We start from the raw sequence: 26,434 nt of genomic DNA, 5'->3' as shown, positions 1-26,434 counted from the left end.
CCATCCATGCACAAAGCTGGCTGGAAGGTTAAAAGACAAAAGTAGTAAAACCACTGATATCCACAATAAGCAGGTAAAGAATACAGAAACCATTTAGATGTAAAATATGATATAAATAACAGTATCATGAGAGGAGCAGAGTCCAAATGCAGGCTGGTTAAAATGCATTTGACACTGTGGTATCAGCAACTTAATACACATATACATATACCTATTTACCTCATGGTAACCACAAACCAAAAATCTATAATAGACATACACACAAAAAGAAAAAGGAATCCAAATATAACTCTAAAGACAGTCACCACATCACAAGATAAGAGAACAAAAGAAGAAGAAAGGAAAAAATAAAGGTCCACAAAACAACTCCAAAATAATTAACAAAATGGCAGTAATAACATATATATAATAATTCCCTTAAAATGTAAATGTACTGAATGCTCCAATCAAAATCACAGAGTAGCTGAATGGATATAAAAACAAGACCCAAACAGCTGCTGCCTACAAGAGACTCACTTCAGATCTAAAGATATACACAGACTGAAAGTGAGGGGGTGGAAAAAAAAAAAAAAGGTGAAGTAGCAAAAGTTATATCAGACAAAATAGACTTTAAAATAAAGACTGTTACAAGAAACAAAGAAGGACAGTACATAATGGGTCAAGGGATCAATCCAAGAAAAAGATATAATTGTAAACATATGTAACAACATATGCACCCAACATAGGAACATTTAAATACATAAAGCAAATATTAACAGACATAAAGGGAGATATCAACAGTAACACAATACTAGTGGGGGAAATTTAGCATCCTACTTACATCAATGAACTGATCATCCAGACAGAAAATCAATAAGACTTAAATGACACATTAGAAATGATGGACTTAATTGATATATACAAAGAATATTCATCTGAATATTGTGCAGAAGAATACGCATTTTTCACAAGTGCACATGGAAAATTCTCCAGGATAGATCACATGCTGGCCGCAAAACAAATCCTCAGTAAATTTAAGAAAAGTGAAATCATGAGAAGCATCTTTTCTGACCACAATGTTGTGACACTAGAACTCAACTACAAAAAAAGAAAAACTGCAAAAAACACAAACACACAGAGGCTAAACAATAGAGTACTAAACAATGCAGCACTGAAGAAGTCAAACAGGAAACAGAAACATACCTAAAGACAAATGAAAACACGATGATTTGAAATTTATGAGATTTAGCAAAACCTGTTCTAAGAGGGAAATTTACTCTTATAAAAGCTAAATCAGAAAAAAACAAATTTCAAACAAGCTAATTTTACACCTAAAGAAACTAGAAAAAAGAAGAATAAACAAAACCCAGAGTTAGCAGGAGAAAAGAAATCATAAAGATCAGAGAAGAAATAAATTAGAGACTAAAAATCAATAGAAAAGAATAATGAAACTAAAAGCTGGCTCTCTGAAAAGATAAGCAAAATTGATAAATCTTTAGCTAGATATATTAAGAAAAAAAAGGAGAGAAATCAAATCCATAAAATCAGAAATGAAACAGAAGAAGTTAAAACTGACATCACAGAAATATAAAGATTCATGAGAGACCACTATTAAACTATATGCCAATAAAATGAACAACCTCAAAGAAATGGACACATTTTTAAAAAGACTGAACCAGGAAGAAAGAGAAAATATGAACAGATCAATTACCAGTAAGCAAACTAAATCAGTAATTTCAAAACTCCCAAGAAACAAAATCTAGGACCAGATGGCTTCATGATTGAATTCTACCAAAGTTTACAGAAGAGTTAATGCTTAACCATTTCAAACTATTCCAAAAAACTGCAGAGAAAGGAACATTTCTGAACTTATCCTTTGCAGCCAAATCACCTTGATACCAAAACCAAACAAAGGTACTACAAAAAAGAAAATTATAGACCATTATCACTGATGAACATAGATGTAAAAACCCTCAACCAAATACTGGTAAATCAAATAACTGCAGACTAAATACAACAATACAATAAAAGGATCATGCACCATGATCAAGTGGGATTTACCCTAGGGATGCAAAGATTTTGTAATATCTGAAAACCAATATGATACAGCACATTAACAAATTGAAGATTAAAAACATGATCAACTCAATACATGTAGAAAAGGCTTTTGAAAAATTCAAAATCCATTTAATTCAGATACCCATTATATCCACTACTGTGGGTAAGAATCCCTTATAAGGAATGGAGCAGCCCTTACAATCAACGGGAGAGTCCCAAATGCAGTACATGGGTACAATCTCAAAAATGACAAAATGATCTTGGTTTGTTCCAAGGGAAACCATTCAACATCACCATAATCAAAGTCTATGTCCCAACCAATAAAGTCAAAGAAGCTGAACTTGAATGGTTCTATGAAGACCTCCAAGACCTTCTAGAGCTAATATCAAAACAAGATGTCCTTTTCATTATAGGGGACTAGAATGCAAAAGTAGGAAGTCAAGAGATACCTGGAGTAACAGGCAAGTTTGACCTAGGATTACAAAATTAAGCAAGATAAAGAAAGGCAAACAGAATATGACCAAGACCCTCTTCCAACAACAAGAAAGGACTCTACACATGGACATCACCAGATGCTCAATATCAAAATCAGATTGATTATATTTTTTTCACCTGAAGATGGAGAAGCTCTATACAGTCAGCAAAAACAAGACCTGGAGCTGACTGTGGCTCAGATCATGAACTCTTTGCTGCAAAATTCAAACTTAATATTCAAGAAAGTAGGGAAAACCACTAGGCCATTCAGGTATGACCTAAATCAAATCCCTTATGATTTTACAGTGGAAGTGATGAAAAGATTCAAGATATAGATCTGATAAGAGTGCCTGAAGAACAATTTGTAAATTGTACAGGAGGCGGTGACCAAAACCATCCCTAAGAAAAAGAAATGGAAAAATGCAAAACAGGACTTATAAACAGCTGAGAAGAGAAGAGAAGTGAAAGTCAAAGGAGAAAGAGAAAGATATACTCAACTGAATGCAGAGTTCCAGAGAAAGCAAGGAAAGATAAGAAAGCCTTCTTAAGTGAATAATGCAAAGAAATAGAGGAAAAGAATAGAATGGGAAAGACTAGAGGAGGTCTTTTAAAAAAAAAAAAATTGGAGATACCAAGGGAACATTTCATGCAAAGATGGGCACAATAGAGGACAGAAACAGCAAGAACCTAGTAGAAGGAGAAGAGATTAAGAAGAGGTGGCCAATCATACACCATGATCAAGTCGGGTTTACCCAGGGATGCAAGGATTCTTCAATACACTCAAATCAATCCATGTGATACACCATATAAACCAATTGAAGGATAAAGACCATATGATAATCTCAACAGATGCAGAACAAACCTTTGACAAAATTCAGTATCCATTTATGATGAAAAACTCTTCAAAAAATGGGCATAGAAGGAATCTATCTCAATATGGTAAAGGCCTTATATGATAAACCCACAGCAAACATTATTCTCAGTTTGGTGAAAAACTGAAAGCATTCCCTCTAAGATCAGGAATAAGATAAGGGTACCAACTCTCACCACTATTATTCAACATATTTTGGAAGTCCTAGCTATAGCAAGCAAAGAAGAAAAATAAACAAAAGGAATCCAGATTGGAAAAGAAGAAGTAAAACTCTCCCTGTTTGCAGATGACATGCTACTATACATGGAAAATGCTAAAGATATTATCAGAAAATTACTAGACTTAATCAGTGAATTTAGCAAAGTCATAGGATACAAAATCAATACACAGAAATCACTTGCATTTCTATATACTAACTGAAAAAATCAGAAAGAGAAATTAAGGAATCAACTCTGCTCACCATTGCAACAAAAAGAATAAAATATCTAGGAATAAACCTACCTAAGGAGACAAAAGAACTGTATATAGAAAATTGTAAGACACTGATGAAAGAAATCAAAAATTACATAAACAGATGGAGAGATATTCCATGTTCCTGGGTAGGAAGAATCAATATTGTGAAAATGACTATACTACCAAACACAATCTAAAGATTCAATGTGATCCCTATCAAATTATCAATGGCATTTTTTCACAGAACTAGAACAAAAAAAATTCACAATTCATATGGAAATACAAAAGACCCTGAATAGCCAAATCAATCTTGAGAAAGAAGAATGCAGCTGGAGGAATCAATGTTCCTGACTTCAGACTATACTACAAAGCTACAGTCATAAAGTCAGTAATGGTATTGGCACAAAAACAGAAATATAACCAATGGAACAAGATAGAAAGCCCAGAAATAAATCCACATACCTATGGGTACCTTATTTTTGACAAAGGAGACAAGAATATACAATGGGGCAAAGATAGCCTCTTCAATAAGTGGTACTGGGAAAACCGGACAGTTACATGTAAAAGAATAAAATTAGAACACTTGCTAACACCATCCACAAATATAAACTCAAAATGGATGAAAGACCTAAATGAAGACCAGAAACTATAAAACTCTTAGAGGAAAACATAGGCAAAACACTCTACGACAAAAATCACAAGATCCTCCCTGACCCACTTTCTACAATAATGGAAATAAAAATAAATATATGGAAATAAATAAAATAATGGAAATAAAAACCAAATAAACATATTTTTATGTTTATGCTTAAAAATCCCATATGATTATGGGACCTAAAAAAGCGCTTTTGCACAGCAAAGGAAACTATAAACAAGGTGAAAAGACAACCCTCAGAATGGGCGAAAATAATAGCAAATGAAACAACTGAAAAAGAATTAATATCCAAAATAATACAAGCAGCTCATACAACTCAATACCAGAAAAACAAACAACCCAAACAAAAAGTAGGAAAAAGACATTTCTCCAAAGAAGACATACAGATGACTAACAAACACAAGAAAAGATGCTCAACATCACTCATTATTAGGAAATGCAAATCAAAACTACAAAGAGATATCACCTCAGACCAGTCAGAATGGTCATCACCAAAGAGTTTACACACAATAAATGCTGACGAGAGTGTGGAAAAAAGGGAACACTCCTTCACTGCTGGTGGGAATGTAAATTGATACAGCCACTATGGAAGATGGTATGGAGATTCCTTAGGATAAAACCATCATACAACCCAGCCATATCACCACTAGGCATATATCGTGAGGAAACCAAAACTGAAAAAGACACATGTACCCCAATGCTCACTGTAGCACTATTTACAACAGCTAGGACATGGAAGTAACCTAGATGTCCATCAAGAGATGAATGGATAAAGAAGTTGTGGTTTAGTTCAGTTCAGTCACTCAGTCGTGTCCAACTCTTTGCAACCCCATAAACCACAGCACGCCAGGCCTCCCTGTCCATCACCAACTCCCGGAGTCCACCCAAACCCACGTCCATCGAGTTGGTGATGTTATTCAACGATCTCATCCTCTTTCGTCCCCTTTTCCTCCAGCCCTCATTCTTTCCCAGTATCAGGGTCTTTTCCAATGAGCCAGCTCTTTGCATCAGGTGGCCAAAGTATTGGAGTTTCAGCTTCAACATCAGTCCTTTCAATGAACACCCAGGACTGACCTCCTTTAGGATCGACTGGGTGGATCTCCTTGCAGTCCAAGGGACTCCCAGGAGTCTTCTCCAACACCACAGTTCAAAAGCATCAAATCTTCGGCGCTCAGCTTTACTCAGCCATAAAAACGAACATATTTGAATCAGTTCTAATGAGGTGGATGAATATAGAGCCTAATATACAGAGTGAAGTAAGTCAGAAAGAGAAAAACAAATACCTTATATTAAGGCATATATATGGAATATAGAAAGATGATACTGATGAAATTATTTGCAGGGCAGCAATCAAGACACAGACACAAAAAACCGACTTTTGGACATGGGGGTGGCAGGAAGAAGGAGAAGGTGGGATATATGGAGATAGTAACATGGAAAGTTACACTACCATATGTAAAACACATAGCCAATGGTAATTTGTTATATGACTTAAGAGAACTCAAACCAGGACTCTGTAACCACTAGAGTTGTGGGATGGGGAGGAAGGTGGGAGGGAGGCTCAAGAGGGAAGGGACATATGTATACTTATGGCTGATTCGTGTTGATGTTTGGTATAAACCAGCACAATTCTGTAAAGCAAGTATCCTTCAAGCAGAATATAAATAAATTTAAAGTTAAAAAAAAAGGGGGCAGGGAGACAAGAATATACAGAAGAACTGTACACAAAGGTCTTAATAACCTCCATAACCATGATGGTATAGTTACTTACCTAGAGCCAGACATACTGGAATGTGAAGTCCAGTGGGCTTTAGGAAGCATTACTACATACTAGTGGAGGTGATGGAATTCCAGATGAGCTATTTCAAATCCTGAAAGATGATGCTGTTAAAGTGCTGCACTCAACATGTCAGCAAATTTGGAAAACTCAGCAGTGGCCACAAGATGGGAAAAGGTCAGTTTTCATTCCAATTTCAAAGAAGGGCAGTGCCAAACCATATTCAGACTACCATATAATTGAGCTCATTTCACATCATAGCAAGGCAAGCTCAAAATCCTTCAAGCTAGGCTTCAACAGTATGTGAACCAAGAACTTCCAGATGTACAAGCTGGATTTAGAAAAGGCAGAGGAACCACAGAGCAAATTGCAACATTCGCTGGAAACAGAGAAAGCAAGGGGATTCCAGAAAAGCATCTACTTCTGTTTCATTGACTACGCTAAAGCCTTTGTCTGTGGGATCACAACAAACTGTGGGAAATTCTTAAAGAGAAAGACCACCTTATCTTTCTCCTGAGAAAACTGTATGCAGGTCAAGAAGCGTTAGTTTAAAAAAAAAAAAGCAGCATCAGTTAGAACCTTAATGGAACAATGGGTTGGTTCCAAATTGGGAAAGAAGTATGTCAAGGCTGTATATGGTCACCCTGCTTATTTAACTTCTCTGCAGAATATATCATGCAAAATGCTGGGCTAGAGTCACAGGCTAGAATCAAGATTTCCAGAAGAAATATTAACATTTTCAGATATGTAGATGATACTATGCTAATCGCAGAAAGGGAAATGGAATTTTAAAGAGCCTCTTGATGAAGGGAAAAGAAGAGAGTGAAAAAACTGGCTTAAAAACGGGCTTGAAAGTTTTCAACATTCAAAAAACTAAGATCATGGCATCTGGTCCATCACTTCATGGCTAATAAACGGGGAAAAAGAGGAAATGCTGGCAGATTTTTTTTTTCTTGGGCTAAAAAAATCACTGCTAACAGTGACTGCAGCCATTAAACTAAAAGAAGAAAAGCTATGACAAATCTAGACAGTGTATTAAAAAGTAGACTTCACATTGCTGACAAAGGTCCATATAATCAAAGCTATGGTTTTTCCAGTAGTTATGTACAAATGTGAGAGTTGGACCGAAAAGAGGGCTGAGCTCCAAAGAATTGATGCTTTTGAACTGTGGCACTGGAGAATACTCTTTGAGAGTCCTTTGGATAGCAAGGACATCAAGCCAGTCAATCCTAAGGAAAATCAACCCTGAAATATTCATTGGAAGGGCTGATGATGAAGCTGAAGCTCCAAAACTTTGGCCACCTGATGCAAGGAGCCAACTCATTGGAAAAGACTCTGATGCTGGGAAAGTTTGAGGGCAGGAGGAAAAGGGAGTGACAGGCAACGACATGGCTGGATAGCATCACCTAATCGAAGGACATGAGTCTGAGCAAATTCTGGGAGATAGTGAAGGACAGGCAAGCCTGGCATGCTGTAGTCCACGGGGTTGCAAAGAATTGGACATGACTTAGCGACTGAACAACAACATTCATTTATGACATTTTTCACAAGTAAGCTGGCACAGAGGGAACATATCTCCACATAATGACAGTCATTAATGACAACCTACAGTTAACATCATACTAAAACAGTGAAAAGCTGAAAGCATTTCCTCTATGATTAGGAACAAGACAGGGATGACAATTCTTATTATTTTTATTTAATATAGTATTGAAAGTCCTAGTCATAGAATTCAGACAAAATAAATAAAAGGAATTTAAATTTAAAAGGAAGAAGACTGTCACTCTTTGCAGATGACAAACACTATACATACAAAATCCTAAAGATGCCACCAGAAAACTACTAGACCTCACCAGTGAATCTGGTAAAGCTTGGTAAAGCTACATACATAAAATTAATACACAGAAATCTGTTGTTTTCTATACACTAACAATGAATGATCAGAAAAAGAAATCCCTGGTGGCTCAGTGGTAAAGAATCTGCCTGCCAATGCAGGAGACATGAGTTTAATCCCCAATCAAGGAGGAGCCTGTGGCCACAGCTATTGAGCCTGTGCTCTAGAGCTTGAGAGCTGTAAATACTGAGCCCACATGCCACAACTACTGAAACTTGCATGCCCTAGAGCCTGTGCTCTGCAACAAGAGAAGCCACTGCAATGAGAAGCCCATGCCCTGCAACTAGAAAGCAGCCTCTGCTCCCTGCAACTAGGAACAAGCAACTGCAGTAAAGAAGACTCAGCATAGCCAACAAATAAATAAATAAAATTAAAATCAATGTACTTAAAAAAAAAGAAGGAACAATCCCATTTATTATTGCATCAAAAAGAACAAAATACCTAGGAATAAACCTATCTAAGGAGGTAAAAGATCCACAGTTGGAAAACTGTAAGTCACTGATGAAAAAAATGAAGATAACACAAACAGATGAAAAGATGGACCATGTTCTTGGACTGGAAGAATTAATATTGTTAAAATGATCATTTTAACTCATTTAACTATGAGGGTTTCCCTCATAGCTCAGTTGTTAAAGAATCCGCCTGCAATGCAGGAGACCCTGGTTTGATTCCTGGGTTGGGAAGATCTGCTGGAGAAGGGATAGGCTACCCACTCCAGTATTCTTGGGCTTCCCTTGTGGCTCAGCTGGTAAAGAATCTGCCTGCAATGCAGGAGACTTGGGTCAATCCCTGGATTGGGAAGATCCCATGGAGAAGGAAATGGCTACCCACTCCAGTACTCTGGCCTGCAGAATTCCATGGACTATACAGTTTGGCCTGAAGAATACCATGGACTGTCTCATGGGGTCACAAAGAGTCGGACATGACTGAGTGACTATCACTTTCACTCTAGGCAAGGTACAGATTCAATGCAATACTTATCAAAATACCAATGGTAGTTTTCACAGTAATAGAACAAATAATCTTAAAATTTGTATGAAGGGAATTCCCTGGTGGTCCAGGGGTTAGGACTCCATGCTTTCACCACTGAAGGCCTGAATTCAATCCTTGGTTGAATTGAATTATGATACCACAAGCTGTGCAGTGTGGCCAAAATAAAATAAAATTTTTATGGAAACATGAAAGATCTGGAACAGCCAAAGCAATCTTGAGAGAGAAGAAAAGAGGTAGAGGACTCATGCTCCCTGTCTTCAGACAATACTACAAAGCTATAGTATCATATCATCAAAACAGTATGGTATTGACACAAAAAATACACACATAGATCAATGGAACAGAATTGATAATGCAGAAATAAATCCATGCCCAATTAATCTATGAGAAAGGAGGCAAGAATATACAATGGAGAAAAGACAGTCTCTTCAACAACTGGTGCTGAGAAAACTGAACAGCTACATGTAAAATAATGAAATAAGAATATTTTCTCATACAAAAACAAAAATAAATTCAGAATGTATTAAAGACCTAAATATCAGCCTGGAAACAAAACTCCTAGAGGAAAATACATAGAACACTCTGTGATATAAACTATAGCAATATTTTTTTAGATCTGTCTCCTAAGACAAAGAAAGTAAAAGCAAAACCAAACAAACGGTACCTAATTAAACTTAAAAGCTTTTGCACAGCAAAGGAAGCCATCAAAGAAATAAGAAGAAAACCTGTTATATGGGAGAAAAATATTTGCACATGATATGACCAAAAAGGGGTTAATATCCAAAATATATAAGCAACCCATACAACTCAGTATTTTTTAAAAAGTTGATTAGGGACTTTTCCTGGTGGTCCAGTGGTTAAGATTCCACACTCCTAATGTAGGGGGCCCAGGTTCAAGTCCTGGTCAAGGAATTAGATCTCACATGGCACAACTAAGAATTTGCATACTGCAAGGACTGAAGATCCCACGTGCTGCAACTAAGACCCAGAACAGCCAAAGATACATATTTAAATCTTTTTTAAAACTATGATTTAAATTGGGCACAAAAACTGAATATACCTTTTTCTAAAGAGGACATGCAGATGGCCAACAGGAACGCAATGTTCAACATCGCTAATCATCAGGAAAATGCAAATCAAAACCACAATGAGATATTACTTCACATCTGTCACAATGGCTATCAGAAAAGAGAACAGAAATGGCAAATGCTGGTGAGAATGTAGAGAAAATGAACCCCTCATATAATGGTGGGAATGTAAATTCCTGCAGCCTAGTATTATTGAAAACAGTACGGAGGTCTCTCAAAAAACTAAAAATAGTTACTATCATGAGTGCTGTACTGTGCTTAGTTGCTCAGCTGGGTCCGACTCTTTGTGACCCCATAGACTGTAGCCCGCCAGGCTCCTCTGTCCATGGGGATTCTCCAGGCAAGAATACTGGAGTGGATTGCCATGCCCTCCTCCAGGGGATCTTCCCAATCCAGGGATCAAACCAAGGTCTCCTGCATAGCAGGCGGATTCCTTACCAACTGAGCTACCAGGGAAGCCCTAGTACTATCATATGACTCAGCAATTCCACTCCTGGGTACATATCTGAAACAAAACAAAAACACGGATTTGAAAATATACATGCATCCAATGTTCACACCAGCACTATTTATAATTATAATGGTCAAGATATGGAAACAACCTAAGTGTCCACCAACAGATGAATGCATATAGAGGACGTGATACACATATACAATGGAATGCTACTCAGTCATTAAAAAGAAGGAAAGTCTGCCATTTGCAACAACGTACATGGACTTGGAATATATTATGCTTAGTAAAAGAAGCCAGACAGATAAAGACAAAGGCTGCTTGACATCACTTATATGTGGAATCTAGAAAATAAAACAAACTAATGAATATAACAAAAAAGAAACAGATTCATAGATTCAGAGAAGAAACTACTGGTTACCCATGGGGAGAGGGAAAGGGGAGGGGCAATACAGTGGTAGGGAATTAAGAGGTACAAACTATTATGTATAAAATAAGCTATAAGGACACAGATACAGGGAATATAGCCAATATTTTATAATAACTATAAATTGAATATAACCTTTAAATACCATGAATCACTATACTGTACATCTGTAATATATAATACTGTACATCAACTATACTTTAATTTTTAGAAAGTAATAATTTTTCTTGGTAATGGCTTAGGAAAAATGTCACCCAGCGGTCTGCATAAAGGAGAGGACTGAAATATCTACAGCAATATCAAGGGAACTTCCAGGGGTATATAATCCCTATAAAGCAGCTTGTGCTGAAAAGTGACTAAAAAGACAAAAATGAATCAAGTCTAAATGCTGAGAGTGAGTCTAGATGTAAAAAGCAACTTGACAGTTCAAGAATAGAAAAGATTTGAAAAGGGGATTAAAATTTTTTCACAGATTTTATAGAGAGAAGTTAGAGCCTAGATGAAATTATGCAGCAAAAAAATGTCCCAAACCCTATTAATCTGACATTATGACTTTATTCTGCAGCAAAAATATGATGAATCAAGATCAGGGTTGGAGATTATATATACAGTCAAGAGTTGAGAAGATTCTGGAATAACATGTAAGCTAAGGTCAGGAAACTTTCTAACTCTTACATTATTTTCACACACATTCATTGTCAAAAAATTATTAACTCATTGATAATAAAGAAGGTAGTTTTTTAAATGACTGATCATGCCAAAATAGGCCAGGCAGGGTGAGATGTCAGATGTAGTCATAAGGGGTTCAGAAATTCTAAAGTAAGAGCAATCAAATTTGTAGCATCTCAGGTGAGGTATAAATAAGAGAAGTGGAAGGTAGTGAAAAGAAAAGTGAAAGTGTTAGTCACTCAATTGTGTCTAGCTCTTTGTGATCCCACAGAATGTAACCTGCCAGGCTCCTCTGTCCATGGAATTCTCTAGGCAAAAATATTGGAGTGGGTTGCCATTCCCTTCTCCAGAGGATCTTCCTGACCTGGGGATAGAACCCAGGTGTCCCACATAGCAGGCAGATTCTTTACCATCTGAACCATCGGGGAAGCCCAGAAGGTAGTGAGGATGTGGTCAAAGACAAGGGTTTAAGTTTCTAGATTACCAAAATTGACCAGTTCCAGAGGAGATGAGAAGCAGGACAGCGTGGAATGAAGTCAGTAGGCCTATGTTCAAAACCTGATTTTATGACCAAAGAGCATATTAAAGGTATCTAAAAATATTTGTAAAATAAAAAGATTGGAAAAAACACATCCCCATGTCTTTTATAGCAATAAAATTCAATTTTATAAGTAAACTTTTTCCCAACTACACTAGCATCTTAGAAATAATGGGGGAATTAAAAAGAAAAAAATCCATTAAAAATACATTTTGCCTTGCATATCAAATCTTTTTTTCATAAGAAAACATATAAAATGCTGCAAGGCAGATGACTTCCAAAGAACCAGTGTACTTATATTTATCTAAAATACATCTGACTACTAATTACTGAAAGTAGATGAAATACCTATGGGTTTATCTGTTCCTAATTAAGCATATTTATCTTTGAAGCTTAAATGGCAATATGTATACTAAACTCCAAAATCTTAAATATTTCTCTGCCAGATGGCTGATTCATATTTGGAAATTTAACAATCTTTTCCAGGAAAACTAGAGTTCTTTTAAACATTTCATTGAGCATGTTGTTACTGAAACACTTGTTCAAATATGCTTCAAATACTTTATGTATCAGTAACTAGAAAATAACTAGGGATTGTGAAACTGAGTAACATGGTTCAGTTTTTTTTATTCCCTTTAGTAATTTTCTACCGGCTTACCACACACATTCCTGGATGGTTTATCATTCAAATTGTTTTTCTTTTCTTCCTTAATAACTGAGTTTTCTGATGACAAAACTAAAATAAGCTATTGCTTGGGGAAAAAAATAAAACATCAAACCTTAAACATCACAGGAATGTAAATCATAAGCCTCCTATAATCCCATTCCCTATACCACTGTTTAGGTTTTAGTACATATGTACTAAACAGTAAAGATTTTACTTTGTTATAATTTTTTTTAAATAATAGAACTTGATAGGATATCTTAGAAAGCTAGAATATAAAAACAGAGGGGAAAAGAAGAAAAGAATTAAAATAAGGTCAGCATCAGCTCCTTATCAATTACCTCATTTTAACTTCTTGGGAACCCTGATTTTGTTTTTTCCCCCCAATTCAAAATGCACACAATATCAATTTCCTGGCTTTGATAATAATTCACTATAGTTGTGTGAGATCTCTTTGGGGAATGTGGATGATGGATACACAGCTCCCTCTATACTATTTTTATAACTTCTTGTGAGTCTTTAAAGATTTTCAAAATTAAAAGTTACAATAAAAATGGAGGCACAGAGGTGGTGACAGCCATACTACTGGAGAACAGAAATTAAGCATAAATAAATGAGATAGAAACAGTTACTTAGTGATTAATTATAATCAGTTCTTTTAGCATAGATTCATTCAGAAACATGCAACTGCTGTATATATGAGTAAGATGCATTTACTGCTTTCTAGGAGGTTTAGCTGACTCATTGGAAAAGACCCTGATGCTGGGAGGGATTGGGGGCAGGAGAAGGGGACGACAGAGGATGAGATGGCTGGATGGCATCACCGACTCAATGGACATGAGTTTGGGTAAACTCCGGGAGTTGGTGATGGACAGGGAGGCCTGGTGTGCTGTGATTCATGGGGTCGCAAAGAGTTGGACACGACTGAGCGACTGAACTGAGGAGGTTTTAGTCTAGAAGGTCCCCATTTACTCAGCAGTTACCATATAGGCTTTAGAAAAAAAAAAGTAAGAAAAAAATTAAAGATACAATCCTTACCCTCAAAGGAAAAATAAAAAGCTTTCAATCATATTCCTAGGAATATGTATAGCTGAGCACAAACATACACATACTAAACTTGTTATAATCCAGGTACTGATATTTCAATTTGTGAAGTACCTTCATGAAAAAGAAAAATAGTCTAATTTCCTACTTATTTATGAAATTTTAAACTATTAGTCAATATTTTATTGAATAATTATAGTAAATTACTGACTAGAATTAATTTGTAGTGTTTCATAGCTTTGAATGTCAGTGCACAGTGGATATCTTTTCCCTCTTGACGAGTCTTAGTTTTATTGTATGATATTCTTTAGCACTTGAGTTTGTATTGTTCTCTGCTGTTACCACAGTTATCTTTTCTCTCCATCTGTATTTTGAGCTCATTAAGAGCTGTTTTTCCTTCTAACTCTATGTTTCAGGGCACATAATTGGTAATAAATAAATGCTAGTTGATTGGTACTTTGCCAAATGTGTGTTACTTCTCTAAAAAATTAGCTACCCATATTTACATGGACAGAAATTGATTAAATTTTATATCACTAATAATTATGGGATTATTGGGTATAAAGTAGAAGACATTTTACTAGCTATTATATAACCCTAAAACATAAAAGACATATATATTTAAAACAGAAAAGATATATGTTACAAATTAGCATTGCTTCCACAGAACTTAAGAAAGACGATCCTTGTTTGGTAACTTGAATATTATAAGAAATGGTTTTTTAACATGAGATTAAATATAAAAAGGAAATAACTATTGGAACTTACTGTAGTCTGTCATTACTTTCAGCATATTTAGTATTTAATTTCAGCATATTTAAACATCTTGGTAGAAAACACGTAACAGGAGATTTAGGTCTGAAATTTTCCTTTCTTGATTAAGTAATGAAAGAAAAGTACTACAATTACAGAAAACATAAAGAACAGTGACCTATTCAAAGAGAGGCTCCAAAAATATTAATGAATCAAATGATACAGATAAAATATAGACCAGATCCTTAAGGCATCTTAAGGCATAAGTTTTTATAATTTTTCCATGTCATAAATTAGTGATCTTTCATTTTCCTATTCTATATTTAACAAAGTTAGAATTCAGAATCCATCCATGCCATTAACAAAAAGTTACATGCACACATATACACATAATTACATATACAGAAATTAAATAACCAAACTGACTTTTCTATGAAAAATTTTCTGTTTTGATGGTAAATGTGTCCATATGTGTTTATATTTTAACTTTCAATAGATATAGTACTACTTTGAATTATGACAACAATAAAATTTATAATGCTATTTTCCCCCATCCTCTTCCTACAGGAAAAGAACATGAAACCCAGAAGCTCAGCACGTGAATTTAGAACAGCTCCTCTTGCCCTACAACATCTCAGCATTCTGAGAAAACTAATGAACCCAGAAAATTCTGCCCTAAGGAGGAGGATTCAGGGAACTGTAAATCTTTCACATCAGTGTTAGAATACTAAGGGCCAAATGTCTTGCCCAAAGGCATGTAGGTAAAGAGAGAACTGAAGTACTTTCTTTAGTCCCACCACACTCTTTCAATTCTAGGCCTCACTATGCTCAGTGGAGGAGGATTATAGTTTTGATTTGTTTGTACCCTTTATGAAAATTACACTCAGTACATTTATACAGAGCAAGGTTCCATTAACTTCATACATGTTCTTTCGAAGCCTCAAAGAAATCTTTTAGAATTGTGTCCTCTCTGAGCTAATAATAATCAAATTAAAAATTCTTCATCAGATAGAGGAAAGAAATGAAAATGAACCAGAAGAAAGAGCAAGAATATGGATAAGCTAAATATATTTAGTAGTTGAAAAACATCTTTGAAGAAAATAGCAACATGTATGTAAATTCCCAAATTCTTTTAAAGTAGTTTACTACTTTATGAATAAAGGCCAGTATTAGACCTAGCCTTAAAGATAAGATGCCTATGCGAGAAAATCTACAGGACTCATTTCCAAAAATTGTGAGCGGTGAAGATAGTCTTGAATGTAGAGGAAGAACGGGGATGGTTTGGGTTTTTTCAGTACTCTAAGGGAACATCTACTTAGTACTTGTATCCCAAGTCAGACATAGTCAATTTACTGTAAACAGGGCTTCCAATACCTCTTTAGGGTGGAAAACTATGTTATCTAGTTTGAAATCTCCATGAATCAAATTTTCTTCATTGTCATTATCTGGCAAGTTTTTCATTAGCCAGTCAGATAGCTGGTTCATGGCAGGGATGTCCTGATGAGCTGCAGCTTGATATTGCTTTGTCCAGGTTGATACCTAAAGATAAATAAATTTTAAAAATGACAGAGCTGAAAGTAGAAAATAAGATTCAGCAATTTTAAAATTAAGGCAAAATTCAAGTATATCAAATTTGGATTCAGTCTTAAATACTCAGAAAAAATGCCTATGATACTTACCTTAGTTTAAAATACTCACATAGGCCTAAAAACTTCAACACTTAAGTTTTTCTTCCATCTAGTTCCATTCTACTTACCTAGACTTTTATCAGGGGAAAAAAAACACTGGCCTACGAATCAAGAGGTGGAAGAAACATGGACAACTTCAGATAGGCAGATGATACCACGGTAATGGCAGAAATCAATGAGGAACTAAAAGAGCCTCTTGATAAGGGTGAAGGAGGGGAGTGAAAGAGCTGCTTAAAACTAAATAAAGGGGAAAGGTGGAATTAGTGAAAGATTTTCCCTTCTTGGACTCTAAAATCACTGTGGATGGTGACTGCAGCCATGAAACCAGAAGACGATTGCTTCTTGGCAGGAAAACTATGACAAACCTAAACAGTGTGTTGAAAAGCAGAGACATTACTCTGCTGACAAAGGCCTGTATAATCAAGGCTAGGTTCTTCCCAGTGGTCATGTATGGTTTTGAAAGCTGGACTGTAAAAGAAAGCAGAATGCCAAAGAATTGATGCCTTCGAACTGTGGTGCTGGAGAACACTCCTGGAAGTCCCTTGGACAGCAAGGAGATCAAGCCAGTCAATCTTAAGAGAAATCAACCCTGAATACTTGTTGGAAGGACTGATGCTGAAGCTCTAGTATTTTGGTCATCTGGTACGAACAGCCGACTCATTGGAAAAGTCCCTGATGCTGGGAAAGAGTGAGGGCAGAAGAGGGTGTCAGAGAATGAGATGGCTGGATGGCATCATCAATGCAATGGAGGTGAACTTGGGCAAACTTCAGGTGATGGTGAGGGACAGGGAGGCCTGGTGTGCTGCAGTCCATGGGGTCGCAAAGAGTCGGATGCGACTCAAGACTAAACAACAACAGGAATCAAGAGATGTAGGTTCTAGCCTTTATATGGCAATTATTCTGTAGAAAGAAAAAAATAAAGAACAAACACATATACCTACAGATGAAAAAAAAAATAGAAAATTTCTGAAAGGGTCACAAGAAACAAGTAGTCTCTGAAAAATGTAATATGGGGATTAGAAAAAGAAGGGAGATTTTTATTTCTCATTTTAATCTCCTTTTTTTTTATTACCCATAGAATCTTCTAAAGAATCTTTGAAATATATTACAGACATGAAAATGCAAAGTTTTTTTTCCTATTTTTCTTAGAATTGAATGCAATTAAGTTAACCTATTGTCAAAGTCCTCCACCAATTGAAATATTTACCTATTTATCTCCCTCTCTACTTTCTAAGGCATCTCTGTTCAATTTAGTACAGTAAAGACCTTCATCTTTGGAATCACAGAGAGCTGGGTTTAAATTATGTTTAAGCACTTATTTGTACATTACTTAATACCTGCAAGCCTCAGTTGCCTCATCTGCAAAATGAGGGTATTAATATCTATGTAATAGGGTTGTTACAAAGATTAAAAAACATTGGGTCTATAATTCATCTAGCATGGGACCTGGTATATAGTGAGTATTCTTTCAACCTTAGTTCCTGTCTCTCTTCCTTCTGCCCCCTGAAAAAGACATATGTACAAAGGGAAACAGCCTCATACTTATCTGGTCTTGCTGTTCCTTTGATGTGAAATGCTCATCATCTTTTCCCTATCACTCTAGATTTTATTCTTCCTTAAATATATAGTACAAGACATAACTTTCTTTCTTTTTTTTTTTTAATAGGCTAATTACTTTACATCATTACAGTAGTTTTTGTCATACATTGAAATGAATCAGCCATGGATTTACATGTATTCCCCATCCCAGTCTCCCCTCCCACCTCCCTCTCCACCCGATCCTTCTGGGTCTTCCCAGTGCACCAGGCCCGAGCACTTGTCTCATGCACCCAATCTGGGCTGGTGATCTGTTTCACCCTAGATAATATACATGTTTCAATGCTGTTCTCTTGAAACATCCCACCCTTGCCTTCTCCCAGAGTCCACAAGTCTGTTCTATATATCTGAGTCTCTTTTTCTGTTTTGCATATAGGGTTATCATTACCATCTTGCTAAAGTCCATATATATGTGTTAGTATACTGTAATGGTCTTTATCTTTCTGGCTTACTTCGCTCTGTATAATGGGCTCCAGTTTCATCCATCTCATTAGAACTGATTCAAATGAATTCTTTTTAATGGCTGAGTAATATTCCATGGTGTATATGTACCACAGCTTCCTCATCCATTCGTCTGCTGATGGGCATCTGGGTTGCTTCCATGTCCTGGCTATTATAAACAGTGCTGCGATGAACATTGGGGTGCACGTGTCTCTTTCAGATCTGGTTTCCTTGGTGTGTATGCCCAGAAGTGGGATTGCTGGGTCATATGGCAGTTCTATTTCCAGCTTTTTAAGAAATCTCCACACTGTTTTCCATAGTGGCTGTACTAGTTTGCATTCCCACCAACAGTGTAAGAGGGTTCCCTTTTCTCCACACCCTCTCCAGCATTTATTGCTTGTAGACTTTTGGATAGCAGCCATCCTGACTGGCGTGTAATGGTACCTCATTGTGGTTTTGATTTGCATTTCTCTGATAATGAGTGATGTTGAGCATCTTTTCATGTGTTTGTTAGCGATCTGTATGTCTTCCTTGGAGAAAAAGACATAACTTTCATAGGAAGCTTTCCCCAACTTGAGCAAGGGCATACTTATATCTACCCTCTGAATGGAACAGCTCTCATGATAAGTAACAAAACAATTTATTACCAGATTACATACTCTTTTATACCATTTTCAAGTTTCATGTAAATGAGTTTCATGTAGAGGTGTCTCAAAAATGTTAAGTTCCTTTAGGGGAAGAATTGATTTCTATTTTCTTGAAGTTTAACACAGTACTTAGCACATATTAAACATACTTATATGCTTAACAAATATTTGTTAAACTAATTTAAAAAGGGAAAATTGTATAGAAAATGTATTGGTAAAATAAGTGAAGAGATAGAAATAGCTTTAAATTTGCATTTATATACATGCTGTCAGTTACAGAAGCTTTTGCTGATCTAAAAAATATAAAATTATTTTATGCTTAAAATAAGTCAATCTGAAGGTTCAAAGTTATAGCCAGATTTCAGAAAAGTATAAAATAATAGGTTTTTATTTTAATTTAAAAATGTATATTTTGTTTCCAAAAACTTGAGAAAAGAAACTCTTTGTGTGGATGCCTTACCTGTCTTTTGCAATACCCAACACCTCTACCATATCCTTCCAGCTGCAATGACTGTATATTCAAAGAATGTAACTGAGCCAAGATTTCTATCACGGCCACATAGATGGCTGAACGTTCTGCTTGGCTAACTCCAGGAATTGTGAAATCACGAAAGATTCGGCCCTATGAAAGCAATTACAACAGTTAATTTAAAACAAAACAAATCTTTTCATACCAATTATTTGCTGTGTCATCATACTCTGTTTCCTACAAAAAGATTAGGTACAGTTTTACAACCAAAACCAATTCTTTGTAGAATATGCCAGGGCTTCCCTGGTGGCTCAGATGGTAAAGAATCTGCCTGCAATGCAGGAGACCCAGGTTTGATCCCTGAGTCAGGAAGATCCCCTGGAGAAGGAAATGGCAATTCACTCCAGTATTCTTGTCTGGAGAATCCCATGTACAGAGGAGCCTGGTGGGCTACAATCCATAAAGTTGCAGAGTTGGATACAACTAAGCAACTAACACATATATGCCACAGGGGAAATACGAGGATACACCAAGATTAACTTGAAGGACAAACACTACTCTCAAGTAACATTTTACCAAATAAAAAATCTTAAAACAATTTGGATTTATTGTTATTAATGGATTGTTTTTTTATTTGAGTAGTTTCTTTCCCTCTACTATCTGGATAGTTTAGTTATTGCCATTACATGTCTCTTTACTGACACCTAGAGGAAGAATAGACCAATATGCCATAATTAGTAAATCTGTTCCTAGTTCATCTCACTCAAATTGTGTTCTCAAATTAAAATGAAAGTTTAATACAAGATAGGGAATACAGCCAGTATTTTACAATAACTCTAAGTGGAGATTGTGAATAACTATGTAACACATCTGTAACATATAATATTGTACATTAACTATATCTCAATAAAAAATAATTTAAAAGCAAAACAAAAAAAGCTTCCATAAAGAACTAATACTGCTGATACCTTGGTTTCAAACTTCTAGCCTCTGGAAATGAGAGGATACATTTCTGTTGCTTTAATAAAAAGAAAAAAAGTTTAAGCCCTTGCAAAGCAAACTACCTAAAATGCTCACTGATAAACTATCATTTATTAACGTGTAATTTCACAACTAAAAATAAAAGCAACAAAGTACAATTAAGTGTTAATTTACCTGTACATGTTCCATCACATAAAATTCTGTTCCAATGACAGACGGATCACTGCAGTATAATAAAGGTTTGGGAACGGGGAATCCAATTGAAAACAAGGCTTTCTGGACTTTAAATTCTCTATCAATCTAAATAAGATGATAGATAATTAAAAATCAGAAATATAGATATTTAATAATTACTTGTGAGCTAACATTAAGGCTATAAATTAATTTTAAAACAGTATCAACAAATATAACAAACAATATAACCCAGAGGATAATAGTTTCCTTAATATTGTCCATAAAAGTAGTCTTAATGCGATTATTACAATTATAAATTAGGATGGCACTTGCAAAAGAGTCAGACAGAGCTTGGCAACTAAGACAAAAACAACAACAAAAATTGCTAATTAGGCTAAAAAGACAGGCGGACACGGAACAATAGACTGGTTCCAAATAGGAAAAGGAGTATGTCAAGGCTGTATATTGTCACCCTGCTTATTTAACTTATATGCAGAGTACATCCTGAGAAACCCTGGGCTGGAAGAAGCACAAGGTGGAATCAAGATTGCTGGGAGAAATATCAATAACCTCAGATATGCAGATGACATATGGCAGAAAGTGAAGAGGAACTAAAAAGCCTCTTGATGAAAGTGAAGGAGGAGAGTGAAAAAGTTGGTTTAAAGCTCAACATTCAGAAAACTAAGATCATGGCATCTGGTCCCATCATTTCATGGGAAATAGATGGGGAAACAGTGGAAACCGTGTCAGACTTTATTTTTTTGGGCTCCAAAATCACTGTAGATGGTGATTGCAGCCATGAAATTAAAAGACACTTATTCCTTGGAAGGAAAGTTATGACCAACCTGGATAGTACACTTAAAAACAGAGACATTACTTTGCCAACAAAGGTCCGTCTAGTCAAGGTTATGGTTTTTCCAGTAGTCATGTATCAATGTGAGAGTTGGATGGTGAAGAAAGCTGAGCACCGAAGAACTGATGCTTTTGAATTATGGTGTTAGAGAAGACTCTTGAGAGTCCCTTGGACTGCAAGGAGATCCAACCAGTCCATCCTAAAGGAGATCAGTCCTGGGTTTTCATTGGAAGGACTGATGCTGAAGCTGAGACTCCAATACTTTGGCCGCCTCATGTGAAGAGTTGACTCACTGGAAAAGACCCTAATGCTGGGAAGGATTGGGGGCAGCAGGAGACGACAGAGGATGAGATGGCTGAATGGCATCACCGACTCAATGGACATGGGTTTGGGTGAACTCTGGGAGTTGGTGATGGACAGGGAGGGCTGGCGTGCTGTGGTTCATGGGGTTGCAAAGAGTAGGACACAACTGAGTGACTGAACTGAACTGAACTGATGCATGGGGCTTAATCTAACTGATAATATGAAGGTGACAGTTTCTGATCATAATATTTTGCAGATATCATTAAAAAAAAAACCAACCACCCTTTTTTTAAAATCAGTCCCTGCTTGCTGACTCGCTCTTGCTTCCCATCACCAGTCCCTCTCCAGTCCACCATGGGGCTCAGGCAAGTCTCTATTTCAGTGCTCTGGGCACAGTCAACTACAGGGTACTGGGGGAGGCCTGTGGGTGCTGGTAGAAAGGAAATGTACCCACTCCATCTGGAGATCTCTGGAGGTACTTGTTTTCAAGGCAGTGGTGCAGGGATTCTTCCTGGTACCCAGGGCTGCCGTGGAGCTCAAGATAACTACTGGGTAAGAAGACAATGAGAAACAACTTGGTACTGACACAGAAGCTCAGCTAAGATAGGAGAAGAAAAGGCCTTCCTCAAACAGGACAGATGTACACATTTATCACTCAGAACCCAGGGACACAGCTTATAGCAGAACACTGATGCCAACTAATCTGCCTGTAAAGTCTCCTTCCCCAGACTCAGGCAGTGGTGGCTGATCACTTCTAAGGAGAAGAAACCATGCAACTCACTTTGACCAGAGGAATAAAGCAGCCACTGCTGCAATAACTAGAGCAGGGAAATGACTAAATCCACAACCAAGGTGAGAGCAGTCAGAGATGCCAATAGTTATAGAAAGAAGCTTTCTGGTGCTGTGAAATAGGGGTGGCAAGGGGTGATGGAGGCTGGTCATAAAGTAGATGTCAGTGTGGGAACAGTGCTTTTTTCCAATGCAGATCTGGGAAAAATGAAAGGAGCTGAAACAAAAGTACTTTAGATCGTTGGGCTGAAAGTATTATTTTATGTTCTCATGTCTTCTAGATATCAAGGATATTGTCATGAAGAGAGACAAATCCAACTGTTTACTGGGGCATAAATCTCTCCCTGCAGGTGGGGATTCTCTTTCACCCATGCCTTGTTGAGGCTTAATAAAAGTTACTGAACTTTTTCGATCTTAAGTATCCAGGTCATTTCATTTTCTGGGAATATCATAGTCATAATATGCATTTTCCATTACTGTGATATTAAACCCACCTTTCAGTGGCCCATCTCCAGTCAGTTGGGGTTGGGAATCATGTATAATCTGTTATATATGATTATAATAATATCCAAAATATGCATCATGATTTTAATGTTCTTTTCTCTAAAAGTCCATAGATAATATGTTTTCTGAAAAGAGTCAATTTTTAACAAAAATCTTTTATAATTCTCACTAAGATTTACATCATATTATGATTATTCAAATATTTATTTTTATCACCAAAAGATCAAAGGATTACTACATCAAATATATTAAAGTATTCAGTGAGTAGATATTGTTATAAGATATAACAATGTGCCTTTTAAAACATAATTTAATCAAAGTTCAAAACATCTATAGATGAGCAGCTCTGAAAATATTTACCAGATGACTACATTTCTAGCTGACTATACAAAGGAATCAAATCCACAAGAGGACTGGATAGTGCTCAAGATGACCAGCTTAAACACAGCCTTAGATTTCAAACTCAAATCCATGATAAAAACAAAAAGGGATTGCTGGGTCATATGGCAGTTCTATTTCCAGCTTTTTAAGAAATCTCCACACTGTTTTCCATAGTGGCTGTACTAATTTGCATTCCCACCAACAGTGTAAGAGGGTTCCCTTTTCTCCACACCCTCTCTAGCATTTATTGCTTGTAGACTTTTGGATAGCAGCCATCCTGACTGGCGTATAATGGTACCTCATTGTGGTTTTGATTTGCATTTCTCTGATAATGAGTGATGTTGAGCATCTTTTCATGTGTTTGTTAGCCATCTGTATGTCTTCCTTGGAGAAATGTCTGTTGAGTTCTTTGGCCCATTTTTGGATTGGGTCATTTATTTTTCTGGAGTTGAGCTGCAGGAGTTGTATACTAACACATATATATGGAATTTAGAAAGATGGTAATGATAACCCTATATGCAAAACAGAAAAAGAGACTCAGATGTATAGAACAGACTTGTGGACTCTGGGAGAAGGCGAGGGTGGGATGTTTCAAGAGAACAGCATTGAAACATGTATATTATTTAGGGTGAAACAGATCCCCAGCCCAGGTTGGGTGCATGAGACAAGTGCTCGGACCTGGTGCACTGGGAAGACCCAGAGGGATCAGGTGGAGAGGGAGGTGGGAGGGGGGACCGGGATGGGGAATACATGTAAATCCATGGCTAATTCATTTCAATGTATGACAAAAACTACTGTAATGATGTAAAGTATTAGCCTCTGACTAATAAAAATAAAAACAATAAAAAAAAAAAAAAGGGGTGGGGGGAATACAATTCAAGTGAAATTTTCACCTAAGAAATAAAATGCATTCTCTATATTTAACAATTGTGAGAGTACTTTTAAATGCAATTTAAATTGTTTCATGTGTATAAAATGCATTTATTAGTCAACAAGGAATTTAACATTGCATTTGCATACCATACCTTATGTGCTTTAGGAAGAAGTAAACCAGGTGGTTTTTTTCTGAGTACATATGCTCGAAAGCCTTTCTGGAGATGAAAGGTTGGATTGGACTGTCCTGATCTAGATAAGAATAGAGAAAAGGTCAATAAAAAGATATATTTTTCTTTTTCCCCACATTCTGCTGAAATTTCAGAAGAAAACACAAAATGAAAATAAATCCACTTCAACACTAGAAAGCCAAGAGGGGTGCTACCAGCAGCTGAGAACATCCATTTTTGGATTGTATATAGCATATGGTAACACAGTGGCAGCTGGAAAACCTATAATCTACACAGGTAGAAGAGAAGATCTTACTTCTTGCCTGCAAATCATGAGTTTTATCAGAATTATCCCTAGAAAAACGTCTAGATCTAAGTAAAGAAAGGCTGGGAGAAGAGATTGTAGGGGATCTGTCAGAAAATTAATTAAAGGATGCTGGAACAGCTGTTCCCTCATCTGTGATTGGAGAGAGAACTCCAAGTATAGCTTTCTGAAATGGGAATTCTGATAAGCAAGGTCCTAGAGGGGATATTTGGGCCAGAGAAGTGCAATAGTGCCCCAAGTGACTCACAGACACCAGGGCACTGACTTTCTTGCTCTGTGGACAGAAATTCTCACATGGGCTAAGAAAATACACTCCAGCTGCCAAAATTATTTCATCTATACCTTCATTTACCCAACTTTTAAAGAATTCAAGAGCATGAAAGAGAGGCCTTGAACTAAAAAAGCAGAAGAATTAATCCCTGAGGTAATAGGTAATAAGAGAAAGTTAAAAAACATTTCTCTCTGAAGTTTTACCCTAAGCTTCCAGCCTCCATCTGCAAAGAACAAAAGCAGATTGAATACAGCAGCATCTCCACTTTCTACATCTTACTCAGATAAGCAAGACCCATCCTCTCTAGCAATCATACTAAAAAGCACCATCTAATCCTGGGTGAGCACCTTTAAGCATAGGAAAGTGAAGATCATTGCAACAGTGTCAGCAAATGGGACCACGTCAAGCTGTATTGTTAATCTTTTTAAAATATAAATTCATTTATTTTTTGGCTGTGCTGGGTTTTCATTACTGTGGGAGCTTTTCTCTAGCTGTGGAGAGTGGGGACTACCCTCTAGTTGTGGGCATGTGCTTCTCATTGAGGTGGCTTCTCTCGTCACAGAGCACAGGCTCTAGGCCCACAGTCTTCAGTAGTTGCAGTGCAAGGGCTTGGCAGTTGCGGTTCCCAGGCTCTAGAGACCAAGCTCCCGGGCTTAGTTACTCTGTGGCATGTGGGATCTTCCTAGATCAGGGATCAAACACATATCTCCTGCATTGGCAGGTGGATTCTTTACCACTGAGCCACCAGGGAAGCCCCTATGTTGTGTATCTTGACATGGGACAATTTATCTGTGATGCTCCAAAGAGTCAAGTTGCAATGAACCTTACAAAGACAATTCTTAATGCCAAATGTCTGCTTGGATGCATTTCTGATAATGCAGTCGTATACCGAAGCACTGGCGTTTTGTGATGGTAAATGACCAAGGTGAAATATAAGAGGAAAACTAAAAGCTATTTACTAAATATATAATTACCATATGACCCAGCAATTTCACTCCAACATATATATCCAAGAGAACTGAAAACACATTCAAACAAAAAAGTGTACATGAATATTCATAGCAGCTCTATTCTCAACAACCAAAAAGTAGAAACAATCCAAATGTCCAACAACAGATGAATGGATAAACAAAATATGAGATATTCGTATAATGGAATATTACTCAGCCATAAAAGGAATG

General features: G+C 36.6%; 1 protein-coding gene and 1 non-coding gene across 2 annotated transcripts in view; one reads left to right on the top strand and one right to left on the bottom strand.

The window, feature by feature from the left end:
* ACAD11 (acyl-CoA dehydrogenase family member 11) overlaps positions 1 to 26,434 on the bottom strand; it is a 95,168-nt gene that overhangs the window by 53,414 nt on the left and 15,320 nt on the right. Inside the window, exons 2-5 of the mRNA XM_020893075.2 lie at positions 24,640 to 24,739; positions 20,785 to 20,910; positions 19,621 to 19,782; positions 16,163 to 16,327 (exon numbers count right to left, since the gene is read on the bottom strand). Of these exons, the coding sequence (XP_020748734.2) occupies positions 16,163 to 16,327; positions 19,621 to 19,782; positions 20,785 to 20,910; positions 24,640 to 24,739 (553 nt within the window). The remainder of the gene's footprint in view (positions 1 to 16,162; positions 16,328 to 19,620; positions 19,783 to 20,784; positions 20,911 to 24,639; positions 24,740 to 26,434) is intronic.
* On the top strand, positions 9,994 to 10,066 carry TRNAR-CCU (transfer RNA arginine (anticodon CCU)). The gene has a single exon. It is a non-coding gene; the product is annotated as a tRNA-Arg (tRNA).

Source organism: Odocoileus virginianus, chromosome 4 (genome assembly GCF_023699985.2).
Source record: "Odocoileus virginianus isolate 20LAN1187 ecotype Illinois chromosome 4, Ovbor_1.2, whole genome shotgun sequence".
NCBI classification, from domain to species: domain Eukaryota; kingdom Metazoa; phylum Chordata; class Mammalia; order Artiodactyla; family Cervidae; genus Odocoileus; species Odocoileus virginianus.
Note: the sequence above shows the minus strand (reverse complement) of the source record. Positions and strands in the feature narration are given on the sequence as shown.